Genomic DNA, 10,951 nt, shown 5'->3' on the forward strand with positions numbered 1-10,951 from the left:
TTTTAAACAAAAATATTTATTTTTTGGGGTGGTTCAAGAGACATAAGTAAAAATAATGGTTTTTCAAAATATGGGTTAGAGGTTTTGGATTGAACTGATTTGTTGCGAAGATGGTCACTATGATGAGAAGATCATCCTTACAAAAAATCAGCTCAATCTGAAACTTCTAAATCCATCAAAAGTGATTTACAAATTATTGACAAAAAATCGACGGTCCACATTCTAAATCACTTTTAATGGGATTAGAAGTTTCAGATTGGACTGATTTTTTTTTTTTTTTTTTTTCGGATGATCTTCCCATCATAGAGATCATCCTCACAAAAAATCAGCTCAATCTGAAATTTTTTATTAATGTTACATTATTTTTTCATATGTCCCTTGATCCTGACCCTTTATTTTTTATTCTCCAAAAAGTATATTATAGGTTGGAAATTGGTGCATTTTACGAGTTGACTTGGCTTGGGTGTTGGTTTCGAAGTAGAGTCACCTCGAAATCCAATCGAGTTGCAATGATGAGTTAGGTTTTGAGTCCATAAATTTTAAAATATGATTCAAACTTTAATAAAAGTCATTGTTTATGATCATTCAGCTAAAATTTTTTTCTCTTCACGTATCATTGACTGTCTAAATGCAAGGAAGTACTAAAATGAATATATAATCATGTAAATCGAGATTTTATTCCTCATGAGTAGTTTTTTATTTTATTAGAGGACATGACTTGTAATTTCTTATAGCCGCTTTTAATGAATAATGTAGAGCACTTCGTAGCCCGTGCTTATCCATAAAGGCAAAAAAAAGACCCCAGACTGATAAGGAAATAATGTTTAGTCCTGGTAGTATGAGTCACCAAGTGGCATACTCAATCGACTCCCAGACATGGAAACGTTTGGGAACCATAGATCTGTATGCCTTAAGATACATGGCTCTCTTGGGATACATTTTTTTTATGGGGAAGTGAAATCATGTATCCCGAGACATACAGATCTACGATTCCAAACTTGTCATGCCAGGGAGTTGATTGAGTATGTCACCTGGTGAGTCATATTATCAAGACTCAATAATGTTTTCAGCCTGAGGAAGATGTCCTCATTGGGGCCCAGACCTTTGAATAGTTAAATATATACCAAAAAAGACTCACTTCGATTTTCAAAGTCCCCATATCACATATAATAAATTTAGGCCGCCAGTGTTGACTAACACTTGCTTTAATTAGATCTAGGCTTCATGCGAAGTAAGGTACTGACCATGGCTGCAATGCAAGCAACACTATCGGTGGTGGTGGTGGTGATATCGGTGATTGTTTGCGTGTCTGCTAGGCCAATAAACAGGCAGAAATCTTTGATCACAATTGCAGAGCTGAACCGCGATGGGCCGTACTTAGGCCTCATCACAGTTTATCCACCCGAAGAGAAGGCATTCTTTGCTACGGGTGCCTTTGATCCTCACCCAAAGCATCCATTTGTCAATCTATCCGGTTAGTTTAATTTGCTTTCCATTTCTATATATTTCTCATATTTGTTTTGAAGAATTTTTATCTTGGTTGGTTAATGAGGATAGTGTGGGGATGTAACAGGTCGACGATTCCAAGTGGGGAAGATCCATGACAAGAGAGTTATCTATGTGAGGTGTGGGGTTGGAATGGTAAACAAATATATCCCTAGTCTTCATTTGTATATATTGAATGTCCATATAAGCTTGCCTGAGAACATGCCCGTGTGCTTGAAATCATATTACATGTAGTATTGATACCGTAACAGATTAAAATTTTAAAATTAAAGAATTTCTATTTCCACACCAAACTTTTATTTTGAGGCAACGATCATATAATTAAATGTATATCAAATTGTGGGAATAATTTATTTATTTTTCCAATCTTGGCATGCTATTCTTTATCTCTCAGCCACATTATTTCTATGCAACTAATTAAAACGAAAGAGCAAAAAACAAAGGAGGGGAGAGGCTGTGAGAGAGATGGATGGACATAGAGAGGGATAAAGAAACAGGGGAAGAAAGAAAATTTAATTGGTGTGTCTATATTCCTTTTTTTGGTGTTTTATACATAAATTCATTAATCATTAGCATGTTATAAACAATATAAAAAAAAAGTTGGTGACTGCCCATTTTATTGATACACACTATTAAATCAATGGCCCAACTTCTAGATGATCAGAAGTAGTTCAAAATTCACAATGACACTGCATGAATCTAACAAAATTGAAGAATTAAGCTAATTGGTGTATTGGCCAGCGGAATGCTGCAACAGCGACGCAACAAATGTTGGATCTATTTGATATCTCGGGGATCGTCCATTTTGGTATCGCTGGTAATGCCAACAGTTCTTTGTCCATCGGAGACGTCGTAATCCCAAAGCAATTTGCTCACACAGGCATATGGGATTGGCTGGTCAGTCCATTTCAATTCTTATGCAATCAATCTTAATTTCTTTCTTCATGTCATTCATGTGTACACTGATTGTAACTTGCATGGTTGACTCTTTGATAGAAACCCAAGGCAATTTTAGGGAAAAACAAAGTTGCTCACTTGGATTTTGGAAAATACAATGTACCCAAGGGAGAAGAGACTAATCTTTTGGGGCGCATCAGTTTCAGTACTGAGGAATACTATTCTGGGTCAGAACAACCTAATATCCCTCGAAATGTTGTGTGGGCAGAAATAACACAGCGTTGGCTCCGCCTTGCTTCCAACTTGGAGGTCAGATACATGTACCCTTTCCGCGATGCATTTGGTGAGAGTGTTTAGGAAGTGCTTTTTTATGTGTAGTGATGTGAGGCATTTATAGTGAAAAAATAGATTCTCTTTGCATTTTGGATATTTTAGTTAAGGAAAATGCTGAAAGGACAAAAAGTATTTACTGCGATTCTCACAAGTCTGACATGGGATGTGCACATAACCATAGATGTGTTTCCCACGATACAAGTAAAAACCATCTATGGTTATGTCTGCGTGTCCACGTCAGACTTGTGAGAAGCACATTAATTCCTGTGTCACCCCATTATGACTCTTTTAGTAATTGACTTAAAACCCTAGAAATACTTTGGGGTATTTTAGTCAATAAATAAAAAAATCAAAAACATTTTCTTCCAAAATGTAATTAGCTTTCTGTCCAAAATTGTCACGGAAATAGAATCCGAAGGTTAGTTTGGGTAGTTTCTGTTTTTGGTCCATTTTCTAATACTAATCGAATTTTCATGAAATTAGAAGAAAATTTTCACCGAACACTGATTTTAAGCCCAAACTCATTTTGGTGGTCTAGAAATGGGGGATGTGCAAACCCCCCCACACAAAAAAAAAAAAAAACACCTAGTCTTTCTTCTTTAGAAGCTTTGATTGAAACATGTTTCGAATCTAATTTCTACAGGAAATGGAATTGGAGAGGTGTTTAAACTCAAGTTTGTGCCTTCCAAGTAAGCCCAAGTTAGTGATCAGCCTCAGAGGCTCGACATCTAACATATTTGTTGACAATGCTGCTTATAGGGAATTCCTTTTCAAAACTTTTCGAGTTTCATCAATAGATATGGAGAGTGTGGCTGTAGTGATGGTAAGTATTTTTCGACTCGATCTAATAAGAAATTAATCAAAATATGCATGAACATATATAAAATCAACCATGGTGGCTTGCAGACAAGCTTGTCAAATGGCTTCCCAGTGATTGTCATTAGAGGGCTATCAGACTTGGCAGGAGGACAAGCGGGACAGAACTCGATCGACGTATTCGGACCCCTAGCGGCTCTCAACACTGCCAAAGCTGTAATTCGATTTGTTGAGCTACTTCCTTCCAAGTGACATGTCTGGAGTTTACCGAAGAGCTGAACGGATCAATCTCATATGAAATATCATTCCTAGGCATCATTTTAGTACATAGAAACCTTGAGATCATCAGCAGTAATGCAATGGTAAAAAACGGGGGATAATTAAGCCCTTATTTCTTATGTTAAATCCAAATGTCTAAACTATGAAGAGCTTTCTCTATAAGAAAATTGACTAGGTATATATCAAATCTAGTGAAGACTAATCCGAATTTTCAAGATATGTGCCACAGGTATGTCGATTTTTGAATGCCCAAAAAACCATAATTGAAAAAAGAGATTTTTTTCACACTTCGATTTAAATTTTAAATCTAGGACTCAGTGGTAGTTGTTCATTTTCAAACTCAAGGTCTAGGTTAAAAGATTTTTTTTTTTTTATCGAATTCTTTTTTCAAACCCAATCTAGACCACAAAATCAAGAAGGATGAAGTTTCATTTGGATCAACGACTCAACGTGGCTGCCCACATGCATAGCCCAAGCCTGGACCTCGGTCCAGGCTCTACATAGTACATAGTCCTTGGGTCCATGCTAAAAAAATTTTATCCCTTCCCCCTATCTCCCTCCCCACATTTCAAGCCCTTAATTTGTAGGGATATATGAGAGAGAATCCTAGACACCCAATCCACATATGATGCCAAGCTTGAGGACCACAAAACACAATAGGTCAATATCCATGGGAGATGTTATTCCCAACCTCATGGCTCCCAAATGTCCAAATGAGAGTGGCTGCCATTTAGGACACAGCTTTGTTAACAAAGTTGAATTTAGCTCATATAGTTATAAAACAAAATATGTTAATAGAAAATCTTCAGTTTAGGGGAGAACATAGGTGAAACTAGGGGTGCAACTTGATCCGGTTCAAATTACCGAGAACCAAACCAAACCGGAACGTTTGTGTTGGTTTGAAACAACTTTCAGTTCGATTCTAGTTAGGAAAATGCAAAAACAACCAATTTGGTTTGGCTCTTGGGTCAAGATTGGTATAGAACAAAACCCCTTATAAAATAAAATAATTCTACAGAATATTATTATGGATTGGAGCATGAAGAAAGGTGCAGTGGATGATTGATTAACATATATGTTATTTAAAAATGTTATTATTTGATTGTGAAATATTTCTTATTTCTTATTTATTTGTTTCATTTTTAAATAACATATATGTTTTTTGGAAGCATGTTTTAGGCGATTGGCAACCCAAGAACCGCACCAAACCAAACCGACCTTATTTCAATTTGTTTTGGTTTGATTCTTGGGTCAATTCGATCCGATTCTACTTCTTGCTTAGTAGAATTGACCTAGGTTAGTTCAGTTTTGTTTTTCCCCCAAATCAAACTAAGTTGCTCCGGCCCTTTGAATTATAATTTGAATCATGATAATATGACTACCCCATGTGGCAAACTCAATCAACTACATTGACATGACAAGTTCAAGCAATCGTAGATTTGTGCTTCTCGGGATACATGGCTACAGTTCCCCATAAAATTATGTATCTCGAGGGAACCGTGTATCCCAAGGAGCGCAAATCTATGGTTCCCAAACTTGTCACGTTAGGTAGTCAATTGAGTATGCCACGTTGGGTAGTTAAATTATCACGACTCTTATAATTTTAATGGACACATGGTTCCTTTATTTGAAGCTTAACAATCTCATTCCTTAAAATAAATCTCCACTCCATAAAGTCCTATTAATCCTTTTTGTGAGACATTGGTGTGGTATTTACCAATAAGACTTGATCATCTAATTAGTCATGATAATAAAGATAGAAAATAGTATAAATTATACACAAACACATGCAAAAGTGTAAAGAATGAATACCAATAATCAGGGGCGGATTTACAGTGGGGGCAGTGGGGGCAATTGCCCCCACAAGAATTTCTAAAATCCATAAGGAGGTATTAATAATTTTAAATTTTTTTTTAACATTCTACTGCTTTGCCCCCACAGAAGTTTTGAAATTTTTTTTATTTGTAATTTGCCCCCACAAAATTTTAACATTCTACTACTTTGCCCCCATAGAAAATCAGAAAATTTTTCTATTTGTAATTTGCCCCCACGAAGACAAAATCCTGGCTCCGCCCCTACCAATAATGAGATAATATCTCTTTCCTTTTTCTTTTTTTTTGCTTTTGAGAACTAACTGTGTGCAATTCTTTGGTGATTTACATAAGAATTGATGTGGCATTAGCAAACGTTTGTGTGGCAATAGCAGCTTTTTTTGTCTCCATGTGTTTTTCCTTTTAATCGTGCCACGCTTGAAATCAGAGCTGCACCTACTTTTGGAATGATGTTCACTCTCTTTTAACTTTTGTCTAGGTTAAACTTTACAGGACAGTGCCTTCCAAGCAAAAGGGTTTTTTTTTAGTTAAATTTTTTTTAACATTTATAGTTTAAAGTAAATTAAACTGGCGTCATTTTATAGAAATGTAGTAGAGTGAAATTCTGATAATCAATTTGTATAATTTTAACTCTAAAAATCAAAAATCAAAATCTAACAATTCAAACAAGAAAAAAAGACGAGTTGAGTCGTCCGAGACAACTTGGTCTCGTCCACGGACAACACGCGACGTCAAAGCGAGTTTTGAAATCATGATACAGACCCTCAATCCAAACCACACGTTATAATTTGCTAGATGACAATAATAATAGTATAATAAGAGTGTAACATTATTTATTTATTCAGAAATGCACAACCTAGCAGAACCTTACATAATGATATAACGATACTTATCAAAAAAATGCACAACTCATGGCAACTGTGCTATGTCTCCCCCAGGCCCCACACCATTGAATGGACCAAGAGAAAGTTGTATTAAATGAATCAAGAAAGCTCATTAGTTGAACTTGTGGTGTGACTCATGGCTCCAAAGCAAGCAACACCACATGTTGTGGTGATGGTGGTGATCTCATTGTTGGTTGTTAATTGTGTGTCTGCTACGCCCTCAGACATGCTGAGGAAGTATTCGAGGAGGACGATCCAAAAGGTGAACCGTGAGGGACCATACATAGGTCTTATTACTGTTTACTCACCTGAAGAAAGAGCATTCTTCAGTACTGGAGCCTTTCAACCTCACCCAATCCATCCATTTCTCGATCTGTCTGGTTCGTTCTCCTGATTTTTTTATTACATTATTTCCAGCTTTAATGAGTTAAGTTTGTTAGTTAACGAAGAAGAGAGTGTTTGGGTTGTAATTTTAGGGAGGCGATTCCGTGTGGGGAAGATCCATGGCAAGAACGTTATTTATGTCAGATGTGGGATTGGAATGGTAAATAAATTTATTTCCTTCTCATTAGTTTTTAAAGCTGTTTTCACTTTTGACGTCTTGTCGCGTCCATATGCGAGACCGAGTCATCCCGTTCAACAATGAGAAAAATGAACTGTGATTTTAAATCTCGTCCAACGTGTTTGACTTGTCTATCCATTTAATTGGTGGATGATACTGATACCGAGACATATCGGATGAGTCATCTCGGTCTCTAGCTAGATTTAAAAATATGATTTTACTCACTTATGTTGCTGTTGCTTAGATAACCCATTTTTTTTTTTCTAATTTATCATAGAATCCTGATAATATGACTTGCCAGGTGGCATACTAAATCGACTCCCTGACATGGACAGGTTCAGAACCATAGATGTGTACGCCTTGAGATACACAACTCCCTCAGGATACACTTTTTATGGGGAAATGCAAACATATATCCCGAGCGATACAGATCTATGATTCCAGGACTTGTTATTTTATAAATTAATAACCAAGAATATTTTTAGAATGTTTAGAAGATCAAGACACCAACCTAAAATGACATAACAGATACCCTGTTTGGTAAAATGAGTATCCCTTGCTAGATATTTTAAAACATGTATGACACAGAAATTTTGGCTTATTAATTTCTCATCAAGCTCACAAGAATCTATACTCGGTAGATAAATAATAAAGTCACACTGAAGTGACCCCAAGATTGTCCCTCATATCACACTTTCCTGATATAGAAGTGTGTAAGAGCATAGATGTTTTTTCACTTGTATATCAATGAAAAGCATCTATGGTTCCAATACACTTCCACTTAGGAAAGTGCGATATGAGGTACAAGCTTGAGGTCACTTTAGCATTATTCTACATGATAATAAAAATGGTAAAATGTGTCAGCATGAGCATGTGAGATGTTTCCATAATAAAAATGGTTAATTTCTTATCAAGCTCACAAGAATCTATACTCTGTAGATAAATGATAGAGTCGTGCTGGAGTAGCCTCAAGATTGTACCTCATATCACACTTTCCTGATGTAGAAGTGTGTAGGAGCCATAGATGATTTTTCACTTGTATCTCGATGAAAAGCATCTATGGTTCCTATACACTTCGGCTTAGGAAAGTGCGATATGAGATACAATCTTGAGGTCACTTCAGCATTATCCTAAATGATAAAATGTGTCAGCATGAGCATGTGAGATGTGTGTTAGGATGAGCATGTGAGTGTGCCTCTTAGAGGTAAAAAAAAAGACCATTCATTGGAATGTAATCAAAATGAGTCTTGTTGGAGTGAACCTCATATCACACTTCTTGACGTGAAAGTGGATGGGAACCATAGATGCTTTTTCACTTGTATCTCGAGGAAAAGCATCTATGGTTCTCATATATTTTCATTTTCACATCAAGAAGTACGATATGAGGTTGCAGCCTAAGGTCATCACTTCAGCGTTATTCAATCTAAATATCATATTGAGGGATTAAACTAAGAGAAAATTTTCAAAACGTGATCAACTTTTGATGAAATTCTCATTCCGACTCACTGTTCATTTTAATTCCCAAAACATAAAGAGCAAGATCACAGCTTTTTCATAGTGATGATCTCACTGATATTTATTTGAAAAGTGACAATCTCGCTGGTTATAAAAGTAGCAAGATCGTCACTTTATAAACAAGTGAGATGGTCACTTTTCAAATAAATATCAGCGATCTCGCTACTTTATATCAGAGAGATCGTCACTTTGAAATATCTTCGATCTTGCTCTTCATGCATTGGGAATTAAACTGAACAGTGAGCCAGAATCGGAACTTCTTCAAATTCAGCTCACGAAATGATAATTCACCCTAATCCATGGTTCTTTTGTACAAAGCAGAGGAACGCTGCATCGGCAACACAACAAATGGTGGACCTATTCGATGTGTCGGGGATTATTCATTTTGGAATTTCTGGTACTGCCAACAGTTCTTTGTCCATCGGGGATGTCATTATTCCCAAGCAATTCGCTCACACGGGCCTATGGGATTGGCTGGTCTGTTTATTGCTAATTTAATTTCTATCAATCTCTCTTCCTCCTTTCCAATATTAGTATAATTGATTGCAAGTTTTACACTTGACAGAACCCTAATGCACCTTTAGGGAGCAGCGACATTGCTCACTTGGATGTTGGAAGCTACAATGTACCCAAGGAAGAAGAGAACAATCTGCTGGGCCGCATCGGGTTTAGTACAGAGGAATATTACTCCACATCGGGACAGCCTAATATCCCTCAAAAATTGGTTTGGGCGGAAACAAGCCAGCATTGGCTCCACGTTGCTTCCAAATTGGAGGTCTGATACATGTACTCTATTCTATCTAATTTCTTAGTTTTTCGTCTTTGAGAGCTTCAATTAAAACATATTTCAAATTTAATTCCTTCAGGGGATCGAACTGGAGAGGTGTTTGAACTCGAGTTTTTGCCTTCTTGATAAGCCCAAGTTGGTGATTGGCTTAAGGGGTTCAACCTCAGACATATTTGTGGACAATGGTGCATATAGGGATTTCCTCTTCAAAACTTTCGGGGTATCATCTCTGGATATGGAGAGTGTGTCTGTAGTGCTGGCAAGTATTTTTTTACAAGCATTTAATTTTCCATAAATTCAAATCTTTAAGTTAACAAATTTAGGGGAAAATACGAAATAGGGCAGGAAATAAGCTAAGATAGGGGTTATCCCCCATATGGTATAACGGGCATCTTGTTTGGTAAAAAAGTCATTACCAAACAGGGGATATCATTATCCTCTATATTCTAAATATTTTAAAATGCTTATGGAACAGAAATTGACTTTATTCAAGTGATTTCTTTTTGGGTCGCACTGGAGTGACCTCAAGATTGACCTCATTTCGCACTTTTCTGACATGGAGGTGCTTACAGAACCATAGATGCTTTTCACTGGTATCTCGATGAAAAGCATCTATGGTTGGTACACACCTCCACGTCAGCAAAGTGCGAAATGAGATAAATCTTTGAGGTCACTTCAGTGTTATTCTTCTTTATATTTGTTTGCACTATCTCAATTTACGTACTTTTTAGTCTTTCTCTCGCTCTTTTCAAGCCTTCAACTTGTATATTCCTCGAGTAAGGATTTCACTTAATTTGTTTTATAGACCATAGTGATGGTCTATTAATGAAGATAGACCTCCACCCAATATTTAATGGGTCCTGACTAAAAATACTATAGACTAAAACATAAAGCAATGATCCCTCAGACATGCATGTTCACACTGCTTTAGAAATTAATCAAGTAAAATCAATATAATTATCAACTGTGGTGGTTTGCAGACAAGCTTGTCGAATGGTTTTCCAGTGATTGTTGTTCGAGGGTTATCGGACTTAGCTGGAGCACAAGCAGGAAAGAACCCGGTCCATGAATTCGGCCCTCTAGCATCTCTCAATGTTGCGAAAGCTGTTATTCAATTTATTAAGATTCTTCCCGGAGAAATTTCTGGATTTTAATGTGAAACATTGGTTTTCTATATAACCAAGTACATGATATTCAAGGGCAAAGAGTAATTGTGGTCAAAATCCTGATGTCAAGAGCAACCATGTAATGGAAATCATTTGTGGAAAATAAGTCCTTTTATCCATCCCAGTTCAAACAATCATAACTGTTTGTAACAAATCTAGATCATTTAAACAATGTGCCTATACGTGCACTCGGTCAATGGAGCCATGAAGACACTTGAAGCTCCTATTCAGGGAACTCTATTCATAAATGTGTTTCATTGGTTCTCGATTCTAATTAATGGCTCTCTAATTTATTAATTTAGAAGTTCCTGAGGATTAAGACAAGGGGAACCTCTATATATCCTATTTTCCTATTTGAAATTATTGTAGAAGTA

At 36.5% G+C, this 10,951-nt stretch overlaps 2 protein-coding genes across 3 annotated transcripts; both read left to right on the plus strand.

Annotated features, from left to right (window-relative positions):
• Nucleotides 1–694: 694 nt before the first annotated feature.
• LOC147385945 (bark storage protein A-like) lies at nucleotides 695–4,047 on the plus strand. 2 transcript variants are annotated; one of them, XM_086423377.1, is made up of 6 exons: nucleotides 695–1,474; nucleotides 1,574–1,641; nucleotides 2,248–2,403; nucleotides 2,503–2,712; nucleotides 3,380–3,559; nucleotides 3,643–4,033. In XM_086423377.1, exons 1-6 carry the CDS (start codon nucleotides 1,225–1,227, stop codon nucleotides 3,802–3,804), a joined length of 1,026 nt encoding a protein of 341 aa, XP_086279503.1. In that variant the 5' UTR covers nucleotides 695–1,224; the 3' UTR covers nucleotides 3,805–4,033. The 2 variants fall into 2 exon arrangements, with proteins under 2 accessions (XP_086279503.1, XP_086279505.1); XM_086423379.1 differs by lacking the exon at nucleotides 2,503–2,712 and having other exon boundaries at nucleotides 3,643–4,047.
• A 2,588-nt stretch (nucleotides 4,048–6,635) lies between these two features.
• On the plus strand, nucleotides 6,636–10,711 carry LOC147385946 (bark storage protein A-like). Its single transcript, XM_086423376.1, has 6 exons — nucleotides 6,636–6,927; nucleotides 7,024–7,091; nucleotides 8,946–9,101; nucleotides 9,190–9,399; nucleotides 9,491–9,670; nucleotides 10,392–10,711. The coding sequence occupies exons 1-6, from the start codon at nucleotides 6,684–6,686 to the stop codon at nucleotides 10,563–10,565; spliced, it is 1,032 nt and encodes a 343-aa protein (XP_086279502.1). The 5' UTR covers nucleotides 6,636–6,683; the 3' UTR covers nucleotides 10,566–10,711.
• Nucleotides 10,712–10,951: the final 240 nt, after the last annotated feature.

The sequence above is a fragment of the Akebia trifoliata genome, chromosome 14 (genome assembly GCF_017979445.1).
Source record: "Akebia trifoliata isolate Shusen 1 chromosome 14, ASM1797944v1, whole genome shotgun sequence".
In the NCBI taxonomy this organism is placed as follows: Eukaryota; Viridiplantae; Streptophyta; class Magnoliopsida; order Ranunculales; family Lardizabalaceae; genus Akebia; species Akebia trifoliata.

Coding starts and splice junctions, on each gene's coding strand:
- LOC147385946 (XM_086423376.1), top strand. CDS start 6,684: ATGGCTCCAAAGCAAGCAACACCACATGTTGTGGTGATGGTGGTGATC. Junction 6,928..7,023: donor TCCATTTCTCGATCTGTCTG/GTTCGTTCTCCT, acceptor TTGTAATTTTAG/GGAGGCGATTCCGTGTGGGG. Junction 9,102..9,189: donor CGGGCCTATGGGATTGGCTG/GTCTGTTTATTG, acceptor TACACTTGACAG/AACCCTAATGCACCTTTAGG.
- LOC147385945 (XM_086423377.1), top strand. CDS start 1,225: ATGCGAAGTAAGGTACTGACCATGGCTGCAATGCAAGCAACACTATCG. Junction 1,475..1,573: donor TCCATTTGTCAATCTATCCG/GTTAGTTTAATT, acceptor GGGATGTAACAG/GTCGACGATTCCAAGTGGGG. Junction 3,560..3,642: donor AGAGTGTGGCTGTAGTGATG/GTAAGTATTTTT, acceptor GGTGGCTTGCAG/ACAAGCTTGTCAAATGGCTT.